The sequence below is a fragment of the Sclerotinia sclerotiorum genome, genomic scaffold, assembly GCF_000146945.2.
Source record: "Sclerotinia sclerotiorum 1980 UF-70 scaffold_32 genomic scaffold, whole genome shotgun sequence".
Lineage (NCBI taxonomy): Eukaryota > Fungi > Ascomycota > Leotiomycetes > Helotiales > Sclerotiniaceae > Sclerotinia > Sclerotinia sclerotiorum.
This window is the reverse complement of record NW_001820804.1, coordinates 162,084-182,720: the sequence shown is the minus strand read 5'-3', so window position 1 is coordinate 182,720 and position 20,637 is coordinate 162,084. Positions and strand designations below refer to the sequence as shown.

At 42.9% G+C, this 20,637-nt stretch overlaps 9 protein-coding genes across 9 annotated transcripts; 4 read left to right on the top strand and 5 right to left on the bottom strand.

Annotated features, from left to right (window-relative positions):
* Window positions 1-105: 105 nt before the first annotated feature.
* Window positions 106-1,449, bottom strand: SS1G_14361 (hypothetical protein; the record flags this gene model as incomplete). The annotated part of the gene is made up of 4 exons (XM_001584698.1): window positions 106-116; window positions 191-362; window positions 923-1,161; window positions 1,227-1,449. 4 exons carry the CDS (start codon window positions 1,447-1,449, stop codon window positions 106-108), a joined length of 645 nt encoding a protein of 214 aa, XP_001584748.1.
* A 1,090-nt stretch (window positions 1,450-2,539) lies between these two features.
* Window positions 2,540-3,325, bottom strand: SS1G_14360 (hypothetical protein; the record flags this gene model as incomplete). The annotated part of the gene is made up of 3 exons (XM_001584697.1): window positions 2,540-2,627; window positions 2,690-3,096; window positions 3,146-3,325. 3 exons carry the CDS (start codon window positions 3,323-3,325, stop codon window positions 2,540-2,542), a joined length of 675 nt encoding a protein of 224 aa, XP_001584747.1.
* Window positions 3,326-4,679: 1,354 nt separating this feature from the next.
* On the top strand, window positions 4,680-6,374 carry SS1G_14359 (hypothetical protein; the record flags this gene model as incomplete). Its single annotated transcript, XM_001584696.1, has 3 exons — window positions 4,680-4,908; window positions 4,986-5,415; window positions 5,465-6,374. The coding sequence occupies 3 exons, from the start codon at window positions 4,680-4,682 to the stop codon at window positions 6,372-6,374; spliced, it is 1,569 nt and encodes a 522-aa protein (XP_001584746.1).
* A 594-nt stretch (window positions 6,375-6,968) lies between these two features.
* On the bottom strand, window positions 6,969-8,576 carry SS1G_14358 (hypothetical protein; the record flags this gene model as incomplete). The annotated part of the gene is made up of 2 exons (XM_001584695.1): window positions 6,969-7,152; window positions 7,219-8,576. 2 exons carry the CDS (start codon window positions 8,574-8,576, stop codon window positions 6,969-6,971), a joined length of 1,542 nt encoding a protein of 513 aa, XP_001584745.1.
* Window positions 8,577-9,747: 1,171 nt separating this feature from the next.
* Window positions 9,748-11,007, bottom strand: SS1G_14357 (hypothetical protein; the record flags this gene model as incomplete). Its single annotated transcript, XM_001584694.1, has 1 exon — window positions 9,748-11,007. One exon carries the CDS (start codon window positions 11,005-11,007, stop codon window positions 9,748-9,750), a length of 1,260 nt encoding a protein of 419 aa, XP_001584744.1.
* A 1,780-nt stretch (window positions 11,008-12,787) lies between these two features.
* SS1G_14356 (predicted protein) lies at window positions 12,788-12,883 on the top strand (the record flags this gene model as incomplete). Its single annotated transcript, XM_001584693.1, has 1 exon — window positions 12,788-12,883. The coding sequence occupies one exon, from the start codon at window positions 12,788-12,790 to the stop codon at window positions 12,881-12,883; it is 96 nt and encodes a 31-aa protein (XP_001584743.1).
* An 803-nt stretch (window positions 12,884-13,686) lies between these two features.
* Window positions 13,687-15,730, top strand: SS1G_14355 (hypothetical protein; the record flags this gene model as incomplete). Its single annotated transcript, XM_001584692.1, has 3 exons — window positions 13,687-13,735; window positions 13,931-13,965; window positions 14,030-15,730. 3 exons carry the CDS (start codon window positions 13,687-13,689, stop codon window positions 15,728-15,730), a joined length of 1,785 nt encoding a protein of 594 aa, XP_001584742.1.
* A 2,124-nt stretch (window positions 15,731-17,854) lies between these two features.
* On the bottom strand, window positions 17,855-18,673 carry SS1G_14354 (hypothetical protein; the record flags this gene model as incomplete). The annotated part of the gene is made up of 4 exons (XM_001584691.1): window positions 17,855-17,883; window positions 17,926-17,963; window positions 18,204-18,505; window positions 18,608-18,673. The coding sequence occupies 4 exons, from the start codon at window positions 18,671-18,673 to the stop codon at window positions 17,855-17,857; spliced, it is 435 nt and encodes a 144-aa protein (XP_001584741.1).
* Window positions 18,674-19,558: 885 nt separating this feature from the next.
* SS1G_14353 (hypothetical protein) lies at window positions 19,559-20,310 on the top strand (the record flags this gene model as incomplete). The annotated part of the gene is made up of 3 exons (XM_001584690.1): window positions 19,559-19,675; window positions 19,737-20,193; window positions 20,258-20,310. 3 exons carry the CDS (start codon window positions 19,559-19,561, stop codon window positions 20,308-20,310), a joined length of 627 nt encoding a protein of 208 aa, XP_001584740.1.
* Between the last annotated feature and the right edge of the window lie 327 nt (window positions 20,311-20,637).

The following is a 20,637-nucleotide window of genomic DNA, read 5'->3' as shown; positions in this document are numbered from 1 at the left end:
ACCAGTACACTCACCAAATAAACCAATCTCTCCACCATTTCCAATTCAACTCTCTTATTACCCCCTTTACCCCCCTCTCCTCTACCCAACCCCGCACCTCTCAGTTCATCCCTCAACTTCTCGCATCTTGCTCTATCATCAGCAAGATAATACACCAAAGTCATCAGCGTATTAGCAACCGTATCCGTACCCGCGTTTATAATATTAATAGCCTCTTGACTCATGTTTTCGAATCTCTTTTCACTTTCTGGTAAAGAAGAGTAGAGGAAATTATGGAATATAGTACGTGGAAAACCGTCGATTGGGGCGTCGACTGGGAGGATGGAACCAGAGAGGATCTCTTTGATTTGTGTGCGGATTTTCTGTGCAGGGGATTCATGTTAGCGTGTAGGAACGGTGGAAAGGGAAGGAGAAGGGTGAAAGGAAAGATCGTGTACATCATGGTGATCAAGCGTGAGAATGAGACCTGGAGCATATCTTTTTAGCATCCAGCGAGGCGTATATTCTAATAGCGTATACAGTTTGGGAAAGAATTTACACCATTTTCCTGCAATGGCTAAAGCGACAAATGTCTCCGCCCAAGAAGGGCTAAAATCTGGCGTCTATAAGATTGGATTAGAGATACTATCAAAGGAAAGGGGGAGCGGATTACGTCGAGATAATGCCAACACCTGTTAGTTGCGTAAAGTGTCATAATATCTGCGGTGTAACACTGAAAGGGAAGGCGAATTGTGAGTGGCTTGTCCGTGCTACGAAACTCTTCGAGGCGTGAGGAGAGTTTCTCGACCTGTAAAGTCACATGAGTGTCAAGACCGGTCCACAGTAGTTGCTTGGCTTTTATGGAAATGAAGGAACCAATAGAACGATCACCAGAAAGAGGTGGAAGCTCCAATGGCAACGCCGTAATGAATAGTAGGCTTACCATAGCGATTAACATGGGGGATAGACGATCGATCGAAGCTTTGGAGAAGAATGGGTTAAGGGCAGACCTTCTCATTCGATGAACATAGTGATCCACAGAGCCAAATCCAGTATCTGGCGTATTGAACTGTGCTGTGTAGAAAGGATCTTTGTTCCTCACACCACCATACGAGAATAGAGTATTGTAGTAGTCCGGGTCATCGATATGAAGCTCACTTGGTCCGATTCTAATAATTGGACCTTGAGCAAAGTAATCAGCATGACTATTAATGACACCTGGAAGCATCATTTGGCCAATGACTTACCATAATGTTCGTGCCATTGTGCAATCTTGATGAAATATTGACCCGATTGTAGGCATTCATAATAAAACTCCGACCATTGAGTTGCTGCAGGCAATTTAGGGCCCGGGAATTTGGATAACGGGTGGAAGTAGAGACGATAAACAACGCCCAAGATGCAGTAAACAAGAATTGAAGATCCAAGAATAGCTACCACGTTGATCTGGCTGATATCAGGGGACAACATGTTGAAGAAGGCTTAATTCAATGAAAATGATCAGAATTGGAATTTGAAGACGCGAAGGAATTGGGGAAGTGCGGATTGATGAGAATGGAGGAAATATAAAGACATGGCTGCATACTATAGTCACCGACAGAGCGAGGACAGCAGCCCCAACAAACGGCAATATTAGAAAGCCCCCTGTCAACAATCGAGCACTCTTTTTTGAAGGCTTAGCTATGATGTGACAATGCTGATCTCCACGTTTTATGCGCGAGCGATCCAATCGAAAGTCTAGCATCTTTTATAGCTTACATGGTCTCAGTGTATGCCGACGTCAGTTGAGCATCATAGAAATTTGGATTTTATGGGGTACACATACGAGGGTAGGTCGTCGGTAGATAGAATTGTAGTACAAAAAGGTGCATATATGGTCACAAGAAATCCTATCGGTATTGCTTTAGGACCTATTTGTGCAACACTCCACTAGTAGCGAGAAAACTATGACGGGTGAATACATTTTGTCAATACTAATTGGCAGAAAGACCACATGAAGCAAGGATAGATATGTAGCTATGGTGCCATGATTTCTCATCTCAGATAGTTGGCGCCCATCAAGAACAGTTGGGATGGGTGCCCGCACATGTTCAATTGCACGGTATTCGTTAGATCATATGTTTGTGATTCGTAATATGCAGAGGAGATTTGCATCGGTATCCGCTTCACCCGAAAACGATAGGTAAAGGTTCAACACAACAGGTAGAAAGCATGAGCACAGTCCCGGCGCTGGAGAGGAAATCGCTGACTGCAGCAACATATGCACATGAGCTGGCAAAAATGCATTGGGGAATGATTGAAGATAATATCATCATATGTTCACTACATACCATGCACTTACCCGAACCATGCAACAGATGTATTTCGGACCGCTTTCCAGTGAATTCGGGACTCATGGAGGACTCGAAGAAAACCAGTCACCTCTGCCTTACGCAAATGGCAGCTCTGAAAGCTTTTTAATGTAAACCAATGGTACAAAGTTGTATTAGAAATCAGCCTATGGCAAAGTGTATCTGAGAACCGAATACCGAAGAACGCCCCGCGCAAAAGCAAGAAATCTTCATCTGAACTTGCTAACAATAACAGCAATAATAAGAAGAATCAAGACTGTAATAATGGCCACGGTGATTATCCGATTGGTAGCCATCCTAAAAGAGGCTGGTCAGCGTTACATCCCCGGCAGTTGTGAGGGGAGCTAGGGACGATTTACCTACGAGACATCCCCCTCAACGTCTTAACGCTCCTATCGACGAATCCTTCGCTCTGTAGCAAGGTATCATGCGTATGTTGAATGGTCTCTCTCTGTCTATGTAAATCTGCGAGTGTACTAGCACCAATAGCCTCTGTCTCATTTGCCAATGCCTGGCTAGCCTTCAATCTCTGTGAGCTTCGGTCCAATCTGTCCGTCCCCGATAGAAGTTGTTGCCTTTGTTCGAGTTGAACATCATTTGGATTGTCGGAATAACGTGAACCAAATAGAGCAGATCTATCGCTCTCTAAAGTTTTTAATTTCCTCTTGGATACATCCACGTCCGATTCATGATTTCGAAATCGTTGGTTGACTTTGGTACGGGTTGCTGAGGGGATATTTTGTTTCTCGAGTCGCATTTGATCCAGCTAGATAAGTGTAAGTACTAGATAACCGCCATTTCATCCTTGAACATACCAACTCATTTGCCTCTTCCAACGCTCTTTCCGCTTGACTAATGGCAGCTTTACGAGGTTCTCCAGTGAGATCAGGGATTTGATCCAACTTTTGGTTTAAATCGGCTTGAACCAGTTTGAGCTCTGCTTCGTAACTGCTAAAGAGCTCCGAGCCTGCATCGGTGTCGAGAGGGTTGGACATGTTGACAGGCGGCAGACGATGGAATGTATGGGGCGAATGTGATAGTTTTCCAGAGGAGTGAGTATTGGCTATTATAAAGAATGGTTGTTGATGAGCGATGGCTTCTTACTGGTGTCGCAAAGCAGTAATGTAGTAATGCAGTGATGCAACGCGGAGCAAGGTAATGCCCTTCTTTCCTCGGTTCAGGGTCAATGTGGTTATCTCACAGACTCACGGAAGCATGGATGAATAACGAATGAAGGACGGTTTATGATATAAGACAAACAGACAATGGATAGCTTTTTTCTTTCAAGATAATGTTACAACGAAAAAGGAATGCCGGTTGAATTAAGCAAAATATTCAAGAAAAATGTGAATATTCTTGAGAGGGTATTTGTGAGATCTGGGTGGATGGTGTTTTTGATTATTGTTAAGGTTTAATGTTTATCATTGATTGCATTGACAACTCAAGGAAGGGGAACCGGAAAGTTGCGACGTCTAATAAAACAATGACAGCAGTCACAGACGGTGGACACACTGCACAGCCTTAACCTTATCAGGAATGTGGCTAAGTCATGAGTGAGTTGTGGCTGGTGGCTGACAGAAGGATTGATAATTAGTAATGTTTCAATACATCGCTCCCTCCTCTTCATGTGAGAAAATGAAATGTACCGAGGGAGTACGTACCACGGCCTTATCTACCTATCTATCGGTATCAACAAAGGCCGATCAGCCAAAAGTCCCGTTCCTGAATCGACAAGGGTACCTCAACCTTAATTACTGCACTTTTTATTTTTGATCTTCACATCCATCCCACCAAGTTTCGTGCATCGTGAATGAAGCTTGAGCACGGATGAAATGGGGCTCGAGAGAGGTTGAAAGAGGTAAAGAGGAAGAAGGAAGGGAAGATGAAGATGCAGAGGAAGAATATCTAAGCATCCACCTGATATTTTAACTTTTCTTTCCTTTTCTCTTTTCAACAACAGTACAAACCAAACATACTTGGTACCCATTTCCGTTTTATCAATATCAACACACTCAACACACTCATTCGAGTAGCATTGCTCTTTCGGTTACTCCTCATTCATTTTCATTCAAATACCTTTGTAATATTCAAAGACACGCAATCTTCATCTATTCATCACATTTGATTGTCAGAAGAGCCAAACAATGTCATCATCGTCCATCAATTCTCCCCGTTACACTATGCCCGATACTCCCAATACTACTGCTACTACCGCTTCAGCTGCAGCCTCCCCCGCCACTCAAGAAAAACCGCTTAGTACTGACATGTGAATATTCCATTCTCTATCTCTCAATTGTCCATTGACTTGATTCCATTTCTTCCCATCCCTCACTTCTTTTTTCATAAATCATGTCTGCCAACCTAACAGAACGATTTCCTAGAAAGAAAGTCGCTATCATCGGAAGTGGATGTGCAGGAATAGGTGCTCTTTGGGCTTTGAATCGCACCCATCACGATGTTTATATTTATGAAGCTGCGGGTCGACTGGGAGGACATACAAATACTGTCAAATATCATCACAATGGCAAAACCACTCCAGTTGATACAGGTTTTATAGTCTTGAATACTGCTACCTATCGTAAGTTATTGCTCTGCCCGACTTTTTCCGCCACGCAGCTTTCAAGAGATGTATGGGCTAAATCAAAATACATATAGCAAACTTCATAGCTTTCCTCAATGCTCTCAATGTTCCTACCGTCCCTACTGAAATGACCTTTGGAGTCTCTCGAGACAAGGGGTTATTCGAATGGTCCGGAACATCACTCTCGTCAGTGTTCGCACAACGAAAGAACCTCTTCTCATTACGGATGTGGAGAATGATATTTGATATCATACGTTTCAACCAGTTTGCTTTAGACTTACTCAAAGATGACGAGAATAGTGAGGACTTTGTGAATGGGAGTGGAAGTTCAAAGAACACGCATCATGCGGAAAAGCAAGAAACTATCGGTCAATATTTGGATAGGGAAGGATATTCCGATGCGTTCAGAGATGATTACCTTATCCCAATGACGGCAGCGGTATGGAGTACAAGTCCGGATAAATGTTCTCTAGAATTCCCTGCCGTTACTTTGGTCCGATTCATGTGAGTCTGAATTTCGGAGCCCAAGCTCTTTCATTGCTAACACGTTCAGGTGGAATCATCATCTATTAAGTACAGTTGCTACTCGCCCTGAATGGCTAACGGTAAAAAACGGCGCCAAAACTTACCTTGATGCCGTGATGAAAGGCTTTCCTCCTAATCATATATTCCTCTCGACCCCCGTCGAGTCAATACGTAATGACGACGACAATCGTGTGCGCCTATGTCTCGAGAATGGCAAGGAAGAGGTGTTTGATCACGTTATAATAGCTACTCATGGAGACGCTGCATATAACCTAGTTCGATCAACTTCCACGGCCGCCGAACGTCGTATCCTGACTGGATTTCAGACCTCAAAAAATACGGCTGTCCTTCACTCCGATCTCGCTCTCATGCCTCAAAACAGAGAAGCATGGTCTGCTTGGAACTACATCACCGCCTCTTCTAATACTTCCACCTCGAAATCTAGAAATGTTGACCAAGTTTGCTTAACGTATAACATGAATATTCTCCAGCATATTCCAACCTCCAAGTTTGGCCATGTCCTCGTCACACTTAATCCCCTATTTCCACCGAAACCAGAATTCACGCACAGTACGTACACATATCGTCATCCGCTTTATAACACTCGTGCTATTACCTCTCAATCTCAACTCCCGGAGATACAAAACACGAGAGGTATATCGTATTGTGGAGCATGGACTAAATATGGATTTCACGAAGATGGCTTCAGTAGTGGGATAAAGGTGGCAATGGATCATCTAGGTGCCCATCTTCCATTCCAGTTCAAAGATAGTACATTTAGTCGAGGCAAGCGTCCTGTACTTGGACTGAGCGACTTGGTCTTGAGAATTTGGATCTTGGCTGTGCAATGGTTTGTGGTTAATATATTTGAGAGAATCCTGCGTATTGAAAGAGGAACTAGATCTCAAGTGGAGATTGAGAGGAAGAAGTTTGTTTGATTTAGTCTGGTTTTTGGTTTTGGAACTCCGCAAAGCTTATGGCGACCTACGATCATGGAAGGGAGAGTGTACATGTTTGTTATCAACGGAGCTTTGGAGTATTAGGAAAAGTACCATTGCATGGGTTCATAGCGGAGAATTTGCGGTGTAGGTATATGTTGTATTATGTAAGATATTGTTCGAGTACAGAGTAGGTCTCGAAGCAGGATTTTTATGTCAACATAGCAGCATGTCAATGTAGCGTGACATTTATAATGAAGAGCGACACTCTTTAAGTTACATATATAAAAGAGATTCTCCATGTCAGTGACTTTTATTGCATCGTTGAAGTATCACAAACACAAATATTGAGTCCCTCCTGTTTGAAATGTTGCTTTTTGTTACGCCTGATGTCATCTCAAACAGCGCGACCCACAAAACCTAATATCTTCCCTTTTGACACCCGTTGAAAATTCCGATCAAATCCCAAATAAAACCCAAGAATGCCGTTGTGAGCTTTCTCAATATTACTCCCCACATCCCAGTGAATCAGAAGCACATGTGAAACAAATTCCAAGGTAAATACTATACACTAAACTCCCACAGCATCAACCTTTAAACGTCCTTCAAACTACCAATTATTCCCAACAGCGCAACTATTGCCGCAGCAGCCGTCACAATGTACAATGCCAAGGTCCAAGCTGTGATTACATCCCCATTTGATCGCATATACCAAACTCCTACTATCAAACTAAGAAGCAATGGAGTTATTACGACGGCGCTGAGTCGATATGGACACCTGTCGCATATTAGCAAGTCTGTACGAAGCCCAAGATAGAATGAGATTCACCAATCATAAACCAACTCCAAACTCCATCTTCCCTCCAAAGGACCCCCCGCTTCCTCTCCAGTCTCCTCCTTCCCCCCATTCAAATTGCTTCCCACCCACTTCATCCAAGCCTCTCCAACATCCTCATCCCACTCTTCTGTCGCAAAACCAGGTAGCCCTCTAACCAGCTTCCCCTTATAAGCCGCATAAAATCTCCTCAATATCATTTTCTCCTCTTCCCTCAACATTACCTTGACATGTGCTCCCTTTTCAATATCACACTTGTACAATCCGAAGCCGGCGAGAGATTTAAGAGAGAAAAACCTTCGATATCCCCGAAGAGAGTGCTCGGCACGATGGAGTGAGGAGAAGAGTGTTGTTGGGGTGGGTAAGGGTAAATAGGTTTCGTGTGGATCGAGGGAGGTGGTGGGGAAGTAACCGAGGATTAGGTAGGGCGTTTGTGGGGGAAGGAAGAGCGAGGTGAGGCTTTGAATTGATGAAGAAGTTGCGGAGTAGGGATGTGCAAAGACGGGACAGGTATGGGAGTGTGAATGACGCGAATGTGTGCTTGCTGGGCGACAAGTGGGATGAGAAGTTATGTTTGAAGAGGGTTCAGGTTTTGACAGAGCTAAATCCCCGGTTTGTGTGCCTTCTGATCTCATTGGACATGATTTCTCCGGCTTGAATTCTTTTTCCCGTGACGTCTGCGAACCCCTCGAAACCATTGAGCAAGCAATCGTCAGAGCCTGGGAATTCCTCTGCGATTCCCGCCCCTCTTCCTCGCCCGTCTCCATCTCCTCTCCCACTACCTGTCCCTTCAACCTCGCATCCCTCTTCTCCCTCAACCTCTTCAAAACCCTCCTGCAAGCTACCAACAAAATCCTCCTCCTCCTTGCCATCAAATAGAGCAACCAAAGTCTCGGTTCCTCTAACCTTCCCAACCACTCTACCCTCTTCTCCCAAACCCTCCTCCTCTCCATTCTCCACCATTGTAACTCCTTGAGTCTTTCCTCCAAATGCTTCTTTTCTTCTCCGAAACTATGGAACATTTCCACATATTCCCGGTAATTATAATTTCCATTCTGTAACTGTAGAAATAGACGTGCTTCGTGTAAAGTGAGACCGACACGACGAACGCAGGCTTCGTCTGCCCAGAAGAGATTTCCGTTGCGGGATTTTATGACGGGGGGGATGGGCCCGAGAGATGGTTTGTCGGGGAAGAGGGAGGTGGAGGTGGAGAGGAGAAGGGTGTTGGGGGCGTAGGTGCTTGTTGAGAAGTGCGCGGTAAGACGGGAGGTGGGGGTTGGGAGGAGGAGATGATCGGGGTTGGTGGTATGATTTATAGGGGAGAGTTGCAGGGTGGTGGGGCCCTGGGATTCGAGGTCGAAGGGCATAGTGGCGGTGATGCTACAGTGAAAAGACGATAATTACAATAAAGTCTAACGACGCAAAGAACGTATGGAGATGAAAAACGCAGGAAAATTCAAACTCAAACAAACGCAAAAGAACTTCGAATGTATGAAGCCAGAAAGCCTAGAGACAATATTCAAATGTACATGACGATAAATCAGAAACTACCATCCATCCCTCCATCCCTCCATCCCTAATATACCTTTCCTCAACCCACAAGCATAGCAAGAAACTGCCTCTCTAGTGACTCTCTCCATCCCCTAAACCACACCCTCAACGCCCAACGTGATCTCAACCCATATTCTCTGAAACAGAAATTACTCACATCTAAAGCGCACACTTAGCATATTGACTGCACCGGTCGAAAATTCTAAGACTTTTACGAATTTTCTGCTGGTGTGTGTATGTATTGATTTCTATTGGTTGGGAACAGTCAAGAGTATTTGATCTCGTGAGCACTTGCTTTGCCCTATGATCTCAAGATATATGGGTTGCAACTCGCGGGGGTATAAGAGAATAACCTGCGGATGGGGATTGAGTGGATTTGTGTCTCGTAAATCAACATCTACAAATGATATCATATTTATGTATTTGTTATTTTATCTCAGTAGAGTAGAGAAGGAAATAGGTGTATGCAAGGGGTATAAGATGTAAAAGATGGATCGATGGTCGCTGGATTAGGTTTAGATGGATAAATACGATACTGTTGTATAAGAGAAAAGTACGTGATATAATATTTTATGATTATTAAAAATATTCTATTGAACAGATGTAGTAAGAAACTCATTCAAATCTATAAATGTGCGGACAAGTTCTCTAAAAATCAACTGTTTGTAATCTTGTTGTGTGGTAAGATAAATAAATACAAATCATAATCTAAATAAAGATGCAATAAATCGATAAATCAATAAATCAATAGCATATCGTACACGAATGAATATTAGATATAATTAGAAATTAGACCCACAGTCCTATTCTATTCCACAACCACCAAACTAACTATACGATGATAAGTCCACATAGTCGAGTCATCTAGTCATATAGTATATAGTATATAGTATACACCCCTCTTTTCTATACGAGTGCCGGTATGCCAAGCAGATGAGACGGGACTGAGCCTCATGGAATAACCCTTGTAGTGGCAATCATCGAAACCTAAAGAGAATGTGATGTGCCAGGTCTTTCACTACCCTCTTCTGACATTTCTGAATCGGTAAAGAAATCCACGGATTGTCCTCGCCTATCACGATCATCTATCCCCCCCTCTCCCCCCTCATAATTTCCTAAACAAATTCTCTCACTATCGATCGCTTCATCCGATGGAACATTGTTTCCACCTGTTGAAATAGTTTCCATCCCGTCTCCATTCCCATTCACTATTGAATCCGTATTAATAGTTTCTGTACCCCTCCAAATCGATGTAATTGGTGTTCTTTCCATAGCAGTCGTGGGCGTTGTCTGCGCATCACTATCCTCTCCATCTCCTATGGTCCATCTCCACTTTCTCTTCTTATCCTTGCGCTTCCGCTTTCGAGAAGCGGGTGTTTCTAAGCCACTTTCTGCCATCCTTCGTCGCATTTCTTCAAATGGACCTGGTGTCTGACCACCGTCCCGCGTTTCATCACCCGTGTATTTCATGGTTGTGTCGAGAGTGTCTAGAATGGCAAATTCTGGATCAGTTGCGGAATGAGGGGAGTCCTCGGAGAGGAGATCAATGTGCGATTTTACGTATTTATTCGTTGTGATCGTTTGCGTTAGAGGATCGTCGTATTCTACCCTCTTCGTGCCCCTGTTTGCTAATTTCATTGCTATTCGACTTGCGGTATTTGGTGTCGCAGGTACTACTGAGCTAGGAGGTGGCAGTGGTGAGTTGCGAAGAATACTATGGAGTGATTTGGGATGTGTATATGGTGTATGTCGCCTCATGCTTCGCGGTGATGCGCTGTTTGAAACTTGCGATGAAAAGGCATACATCTTATTAGAGCCTCCAGCTGAATGTGGAGGGGTGAATGTAAAAGTAGGGCTATCCTTGGGACGGGCTGAACTTGGTGTATCCGGATATGATATCGCAAATGGTCCAGGTGTTGCAGTGCGCTCCGATGGATGTATATACCCATCTTCTGCACTTATATTCGTTTGAAGCGGTGTTGTTTGTAATCGTGAAGGCATGGGTTGAATTCTCAAGGATGGTCTGGCTGCGGAGGTCATCGGCTTCGAAATTTGAGGGGAAGAATTATCAATTGCTGTTGCGTATGCATTTGAAAGTGTATTAAGTGCCGTTGGTGATGACGGATTGATATCCGATTTTAATGCTGTCGAGGACTTTCCAATGGTTTGAGGAGCAGATGGGGTCTTGATCTGTAAAGACAACTTCGGCCTCTTTGGTGGCGATGAATGTCGAGGAGGGAAAGACATGACTATCGAGGAGCACTCTTGAACAGGTGCCAGCATCATAATCGGAAAAATGATAGGATTCTTAGTAAACTGTTGCTTGACTGTGTTCTGGTCTGTGGTAGAAGAGGATATATGAACGTTGGGTGTCTTTAGAATCGAGACTTTGACTTGAGGGTCACAAAAAGGTCCCAGGTGGCCTAGATATCTTAGATATAATGTATCTAAATCTAACGAACCAAGGCGTAGTCGTAAAATTCGTCAGATGATTTCGTAATTTCGTAAGGCGTAAACAAGTAGCGGAAAAAAGATATGAATAACTATCAAGGCAAGTACCCCTCAGATAGAACCAACAGAGACCGTGCCGCGACTTATATGTACGGAGTAGTATATATCCACAAGACCTTTTACTCAGGCCAAGGAAAATAGATAGATAAATGATAAATGGTGGGAAGAGTTTAAGTTTAAGCACAGTCTAGTCATCTGTCATGCATTGTGCTTGTGAGAATAGGCGCGATGTTTATAGAAACGATGTGACGAGGACCTTGCAGTGCAGGAGGAAAAATTGGACTAAGCAAATAGAAAGATTTCATCGATTTCCACGTACGACAGGATGACAGGTCAACAAGCATCCTGGATGGGGTTATCAAACCTAAGACTAGCCTCATAGACCCATATAAGGATTCAATGGTTCTTGTGCCTCCTTGAAGCGCTGCGTGAAGGATTATCCGAGGTGAATTGGAAAAGAGCGAGGACTTACCGGCCGTACGGGAGTCGGTCGGCATAATTTTGAGTAGGACCTGATTTTGAATCTTGATGAGTCGAATACGCAGTAGAGTGGTGAAGGTAGCGAATTGGGAGTATCTAGTCAAGAGAAGATACGATACTACTAGTGACAACTTTGGGCTGAATCTGGGATCTCGGGACTATCGGAGTGAGTTGAAAAAGGAAAAAGGGTCAGCTCGAGACGTGAACATGGTTAAGGCGCCTATGCAAGGGTTCTTGATGAATATCACACCGCTTGAGCGAATAGATTTGACAAGAAAAGACAAGATTATTCAAGATTATTCAAGATTATTCAAGATAATTCAAGATAATTCAAGATTATTCAAGATTATTCACGACTATTCCAAACTACTCTAGACGATTGGATGTTTCAAGGGGATGGGCATTGGGGATGGGACGAGTACGGAGTAATAAGTCTATGGTGGCTTGTTCTTATTATAGGAATTATTGTAAGTTTAATGTGAGTTTATTGCAAGTTTATTGTTAGTTTATTATTAGTTTATTATTAGTTTATTATTAGTTTATTATTAGTTTGTTATTAGTTAACTTGTTAGTTTATTGTTACTTTGAATAATATATTTTCCCCCTTAGTCCTTTTTAAGTGACTGATCTCATCGAGTTATCTAATTTATACTTCCTACTATACATCTGTATCTATCTATTTCAATAAATTCTCCGTGATGATCAATTTGCTAGTATCGATAAAACCCCATCATAGCCTTACAGCAGCCCTTTGAAAAATGGAAATAGTCCGTCTGAGACCTGGAACATTTCAATAGCTGAGACGCTATTGGCGTCAATATCGCTTGTGTGGGAGAAATCGGTGATGATTGACCATGGGAACAGAGCGATTGGGAACAAACCATCATAATGATGATAATATTGGATTATGGAATTTATGGGGTAAATCTTGGCCGCAATCTGGACCTATTCCGGAGTTTCAGTACGGGAGTATACCAATATTACTACAGTCGTTGCATACGGGATCATGATGTTTGGTTTCTCTGGTTGAGAAGCAATGGCAAAGTTGTTGAATCCAGCAAGAACCGCTTTCGGTGGCGATGAAGGGGGTACGGAAGCAAAGGGGGCAATGGTGACACAACCTACGGAGTAACATGATTGATGAGTGACCTCGTACTGTATCCACTGAGAAGGCAAATATTCAAAGAGTACGCCTGTGAGTGTCTTCTCTTGGTATGCTCTCCACATAAATATGATTTACATTTGACATTTACTTTTTCTCAAAATAGATTTCCAGGAGAAGAAGAGAGGATCTCCGACTCCATCCACTCCACCATGGTTTAAAATAAAACTAGAAATAGAAAAGGGAAAATCGATGTCCGATATTTAAACGGTCAAGCCCAGGATGACTTACGTATTGTCTATTGTCTATTATCTGATATGTTTTTGATATGTTTTAGAAACATTCTCACGGCGAAGTCTAATAAGAGTTAAGAATAAGAGTTAAGAATACCTAGGTTCAGTACATATTTCTATCGTTTATCGATAAGCTTCCCACACTCGGTACAATACAATGTCCGAACAATAATTCTGTGCACAACTTTCCTCCCTTCCTCTTCCTACCTACCTACAAACCACACAATGCAAGTAATAAGTGTTTGACTTATTACTACATCCTAAATCATCTAAACAGATGGATCTAGAGTATCAGTTATTTTTGATAACAATCCTTTGTTTTACTGTCAAACTCGACGTCTTGAATTCTATTCCTGCCATACCTATTCTTCGTTCAGATGAGACCTCTTCACTCAAAGGAGCCTGCCTACTTACTACCTAGATAATGTTTGATATCGCGACAGGTACAAAAATGGAACCACATCTTTGCTTACTCTTACTTGTTGTGCTCATCTTCTCATCGCCCACAAACTCACACCACGGCTAATAATAATAATCATAATGGCAAGAAAGGATCACCGGATAATCATTCATTTTGTTAGTCAGCTCCGTGAGGATCTCTATCATCTTCATATCCATGACATTTTTCGTAAAAGAAACACGACACTCAAAAAGTATCTATTTCTAACCGTTGTTTAAGGATTATGACTGCTTTTACGCGTCTGTCTTCGAGAATGAGAATCCTGCGTTAAAATCACTACCCTTGGTAAACTCCGAATTCCTCTCTCTGATTTGCAAAACATAGCTGACGCAATGAAAAAAAAAAAGGCTGTGCAGCAGGTAAGCCTCATTTACCAAAGTCAATTCAAAATAGTTACATCGCAACTTCTAAGCATGGCTTCAGAAACAAATCATCGTCACTTGCAATTATGAAGCTCGGCTTCGTGGTCTTAGTAAATTGCAATTAATCAGTGAAGCCAAGAAAATCTGTCCAGATGTTGTGATTGTCTTGGGAGAAGAATTGGGCCGATTCCGAGATGCATCAAAAATGCTATACAAACATTTGGAAAAGTTTAGTTGGTCGGGAAAAGTTGAACGACTGGGATTCGATGAAGTGTTCATGGACGTCACAGATATTGTCGACTACAACCAGAAACTACTCAATCCAAATGATTTGACCCACTCGTTCCTTCAACTGGACCGTAATGATCCTACTGCGGGGTTTATCTTTAATGCGACGAGGGTTGCTGGTCACGGTTACCCCGACTTGCAGCCAGGCGACGAAGTATCCTCCCAATATCTATCGAATTCGGCGGCCCCGAATAGTGATGCCGAATTACTGACCCGGTTGATTTTGGGTTCACACCTTGCCCAGTATTTGAGATTGAGTCTAGAAGAGGAAAAAGGCTACACTTCGACTGTTGGCATATCCACGAACAAACTTTTAAGCAAATTGGTAGGCAACCTTCACAAACCAAAGGGACAAACAACTCTTCTTCCGCCCTATGAAGTTTTGCCCAACGATGATGGACTACAAAGCAATGCCACAACATTCATTGATAGTCATGACATAGGTAAAATACCGGGTATTGGATTCAAAATGTCTCAACGTATTCGGAACCATGTTCTATCACGTCCGGCCGACTTTGAAAGTGGACTAATTTATGGTGGCACGAAAGAATCTGTTGCTGTCCGTGACGTGCGTCTCTTTGCTGGCATGGGTCCTGATACATTGGAAAAAATTCTGGGGGGATCTGGGGCAGAGAGGGGTATTGGAGGTAAGGCTTGGGGACTGATCAATGGTGGCGATGACACGGATGTAAAGGATGCTCGAAAGGTGCCTTCCCAAATATCAATCGAGGATTCATATATCAAGCTCGATAACATGCCTCGATTAATGGAAGAGCTTCGAATGCTTACAACCAGTCTACTAAATAGAATGTATCAAGACCTACTTGAGGACGATGAAGAATCCCATGTACCATCAAAAAGATGGATTGCTTACCCCAAGACAATACGACTGTCTACCAGGCCTCGTCTTCCATTGAATGCAGATGGCACAAGAACACGAAGCTTTAACCGGATATCGAGATCTGGACCTCTACCAAATCTTGTCTTCAACTTGAAAGATGGTATAGATAGTATTGTCGAGCGGTTGATCCGAGATACATTAATTCCCATGTTCCGAAAATTGCACCCGCAAAGATCAGATTGGAATCTAAGTTTGGTCAACATCGGAGTAACCAATATGGTTGAAGCCGCGAGTGAAGATGGGTCTGGAGGCGGTAGAAACATTGGTCTTATGTTCAAGCGACAAGAAGCCACTCTCAAAGAATGGAAAGTTGAGGACCGTGATATTCCACCTGACTTCGTTACAAATAGGCGTGAGAAACCTTCAAGTGAGCTTATTGAGACAGAGCGTATCTCTAATCCCACTACGGGCTCCGAGGATGTAGTCTACATCTCGCAAGATACAGTAGACGAGCAAGATCTTTGGGAGGATGAAGATGAGTTAGGCAGTCGTGAGATCTGTCACGTATGTGGTGTGATGATGCCCGCATTTGCCATGCCAGCTCATCAACGATTCCACAACCTGGAGGAATGAAATCCTGGTCATAAATTGATGACTTGTCGATCCTCCGGGGTGATCTTCGAACTAGGACCCATCAGAAAATGTTCAGCCAAGGACTATTTTGAGGCTCCAATAAATTATTGTCTGTGCTCGGTAAGACAGAACTAGAAATTAGTAGAATGCGGGAGGTTCTGGAAAATCCATCTTGGTGATCCCATCTACATCCTGGGCAGGAAACAGGATACTGGACATAGAAGACGAACGAATTGGTCGGGAATAGCATAACTTTTGTCAAATCAGGTGGTTATTTGTGCGGCGGAAAGATTCCATGCGTGATTATATATTTAGGTGTTTTGGAACCGCCAGCGTCACCAACAAATGGGCATGTTCTGCAAGAGGATTCGTTACCGTATATTGCACGTCCAAAAATAGTCTCACTTAAATAAATAGAAGACAATAGTGTTGGACGGGCCACTTTACTTATTGCTTACTGTAATGGAACTACGATCCAAATATATCAATTTTGTTCTATGGTTTTCTTCTCATGATTGGTCCGGTGTTTTCCTTCTTGTATTGTGTGTCTATCATATGAGGGGTTTGAAGCGGTCACTCAAATTGGATCGCGAGATGCTTCTACCTGTTTTGTCCATGAATCAGTGGTGTGTGCAGCGTCATCGCAGGAGAGTAACCGCTTTTCATGAATTACCTTGGTCATATTTTCCTACTTTAGTCCAACTTTTTAGAATATGTTCACTGTAGATGAGCGATTATCCCGTTCCTTCTTTCCCTAGCTTTTCCTCTAGCGGAATGCACTCACTGCTCTTCACTCAATATCAAAGCCAGGTTGCCTACCGTCACTTCCCTTTTTTTTAGTCAGGCTGCCCAGCCCAGCCCTAACATATAATCTCGGCCGCTTCGGGGACATCTTGATCCGAGAGATCCGCATACCGTATCAACTAACCAAGCTAACTTTTGCAAGACGAAGTATGAGTCTCAACCTCAAGATCTCACTTGCGTGAAATCTCCCTGCAGATTATATTATTACTGATAGGCAGCATAACGTGAGCTTGATGTAACCAGGAAGGAACTTGCATACTGAGATAACTGCGCCTTCAAAGAACTTTTAAACCCTAAAAAGTATGGAACCTTCATCGTTCGTCTTCCTATATTCCCCTTCAGAGATGGAATGAGAGTAGTATTTCGCTTCGAGTTGCAAGTTTGCGCCTATAGCAGAACTGATATCTATGTCGACGGTACGATTTTGCAAGAACCAGGATTCATGCTCGTTAATATGGCGTTTTCATTGTGGATTTTTGTTTCTAGGACGTCACTGCCGTTACTCGCAAAGTAGTTTTCGATTTATTCTCTCTCTGCCATTATGTGCACTTCACGCTGTGATTAATCCTCATCTATATCTTCAATACCATTCTTTATGAAGTAAATTGAAGTGGGACTGGCAAAAATGACCACTAGAAAAGAGGAACTGTCGAACTCCTTGAGGTCCATATAAGTATCTCCCTCGATTGTTCTAAGCACAACATCTACAAAGTACTCATATCGAACAGAACATATAACCTCCACCTTTTCTACTCGACAAGCAATATCCTACTCACGTTCCTCGCCTCTCCCCCTTTTCCCCTCCAAACCCCCACCATCTTAAAAAACCTAAAAAATTACGTAACAACAAATCATCATATCCCATCATCACCAAGCATATCCCCATCCCATCCCATCCCCTCCAAAAATCAAAACCTCCCTCTACCCTCCTGAAGCTTTTCCATTCTCCCCCATTATCGCCGAAAGCCTATCCAACTCCCCAAACCCAAAAAAAATAAAGAATATACATTGATAGCAAGTCCCAGTTTCTATCGAGTATGATGTTAGTATGGATATCGATGCGTTGAATTTGGGGTAGTGAGTTGCTTGTGCTTACCGATCTGGGGACCTCCGGGTTATGAGCCCGGCGCGCTTCCACTGCGCCAACTTGCTTGTTTTATTGATTGCGAGGTTTTGATGCTGGGCAAGGATGGGAATTTGGCTTTTATTTGAGGTTTGGAGTGGATGGGTGGACAGAGGATGGATGATGGGTGTGAGTCACAGCTTGGTTGTGGTTTGGGGGGAGGGGCACTTTTACTTCTAGATGAAAATCGGATATTACTACACCTGAGGAATCTTGGTAGGATTACCTGTGAAATTAAAAGTATATGGAATTAGAAAAATTATTTTACCAATTATGGGTTTGCCAGTTGTGGTCCTGACCTTGTTCCTAATGCCGCCGTCGTTAGGAAATGAGTAACCGATCGCATTCCCCTTAATCACCATCCATTATTTTCGCAGTCAACACATCTCTTTTCCTTCACCATTAGTCATATTTGTAACACATCATTATTGAACCCTCGACCTACCCATCCCCAGTATTAATCATATTTTCCACTCAACTTCACCAATCCCTCTTTTTCGTTATCCTCTTTACTCTTCCTTGACCAAGCCGGTGCCTCATCTCTACCTTCCTCCTCCTCCATCACCCTCTTCCTTCGTATGATGCACCGTAGTCTGTACATGTTCTGCTGGCGAATATATCGTGTATAGAACTAGTGGTTCTTTCCCTGTATTGACAAATTGGTGTTGAGTGCCTGCTGGTACCACCATCAAGTCGCCTTTTTTAACGACTTGGTCTTTGCCGTTGATGGTGGCAAGACCAATGCCGGAGGTGAAAGTTAGTGCTTGGTCGACTGTGTGGACTTCATCGCCAATGTCACCGCCGACGGGAATGCTCATTAGGACGACTTGGGAGTAGAGGCCTGTGTACTGTGGGTTTGGGTTAGTGATTGTTGGTTTGTGAATGTGTGATATATGATAGTAAGAGGAGCATAGTGTCATGGAGGAGAAAATTAAAGTTAAGATACATACGAGAACTCTGCGGAATTCATGGGATGAAGCAGGAAGGTCTGAGGTCATTTGAGGGAAATAGACCATTTCGTGAGCAGAGGTGATGAATTAGGTTTCCTAAATGCCATATTGCGACTTTGGACTCTTAATGGGAAGGGGATTCCCAATTGACTTGTTTTTCCACACGTAGGGAGTAGGTTTGAAGTGTATCTTGTGCTGCCACTACTTCTGACAAGTATATGGCGAAGTATTAATGGGAGCATCGTTAGTTCTTCTGCGGGGTTGAGATAAGGGGTTCTATAGAAATCAACTGGAAATAATCAGATGATTTCTTTGTACTGTGAACCATTTGGCATGTCTGAATTCATGTCAACGATGGGTTGTTCTTGATGTCATTGAAAAATATTAATATGTTCATTGTTGGATTACCCCTCCTTCCTTTTGTAATCAACTTGCAGAGGAAGGAACCTACGATTCGACAATTTACAATATAATATTACTCGAGAATTGTACATACAATTCTTGTCACTCGGTGGTAAGCTGGACATCGGTGTACTTGGTAATTTCAGTCATCGATCTGAATTGTGAGATCTTATAATCTTTTTTCAAAATGATATAACATTAATGGATACCTTCCCCTCCCCCTCCCTCTTCCCTCCCCGATAAGGTTACCGAGAGATTTCCCCGGATTTCGGACCCGGATTATCTAAATATCCAGACACCGATGATGATCCATAATGATCCGAAATCAATAATCTTTTGTCAATCATTTAATTTTATGTCAATAGACAAGTCTCAGATCTCATAATGAATTCTATACCACGGATATCAAGGGCTCTGGGTAGTAAAAATGCCAATTGGATATGCACAGGATGTGCAAAGTCAAAACGAATAAACACGCCATTCTTCAAACCCTCCATAAACCGAAATCTTTCCAATAATTCCAAACCTCAAGGAAATGTAGCGCCAACCATGGAACAATTGAGAGCCCCATTCTCGCAAAGGAATAGTTCAACCATGTACTACACACTCAGTATCATTCTTGGAACTGTGGCTTTCTCATATGGTTCTGTGCCATTTTATAAAATGGTATATTTTCTTGCCTTCCACGCCACTTTACTACTTCTATCGCTAATATATATTCCTATAGATCTGCCAAACTACAGGATGGGGTGGGCAACCGATCAAAGCCCCTGGACACGGCGGTAGTGGTGTAGAAGGAGAAGATCCCTCCGAACGTCTCAGACCCGTCACCTCCGCAAAACGTATACGAGTAACCTTCAATGGATCCGTGTCGGACGTTCTACCTTGGAAATTCACACCACAACAGAGAGAGGTTCGAGTTTTACCGGGAGAAACCGCATTGGCATTTTATACCGCTACGAATAAATCCGATGAGGATATAATTGGGGTGGCTACCTATAGTGTGACGCCTGGACAAGTGGCTCCGTATTTTAGCAAGATTCAATGTTTTTGTTTCGAGGAGCAAAGGTTGAATGCCGGGGAAACGGTGGACATGCCTGTGTTTTTTTATATTGATCCGGATTTTGTTAATGATCCAAACATGAGGGGAATTGAGCAAGTTACTTTGAGCTATACGTTCTTCAGTAAGTTCTTCTTTCAGCCAAGGTGCAATACGTGAGGAGGGTATTATATTAACCCATTCAACAGAGGCTAGATATGATAAAAATGGACATCTAAAGGCTATGCCTGTTGGTATGTAAAGAATGATGAGATGTATGATGTATATTATATTTTGATGTATATTACATTTCTTTGCATTGGGCGGCGTTTGGAAACTCAGATGGTCTAGATTCTGGCCGTTAGATTACTACGGTACAAAGTATTTGCTGTAGACTAAGTATCCACTCACATCCAAGACATGCAACACTTTTTATATACTGCTCCGGTGCTCGTACAAGTATGCTCTGTAGTCACATGATTATTCACATTATGCCCTTCTCTCCTACCATCTTGTTCTAACTGACCATTGCTGCCCTTTTTCATCTCTTATTAGATGTTGATGTTCTGCCGCCAGGATATATATCTTA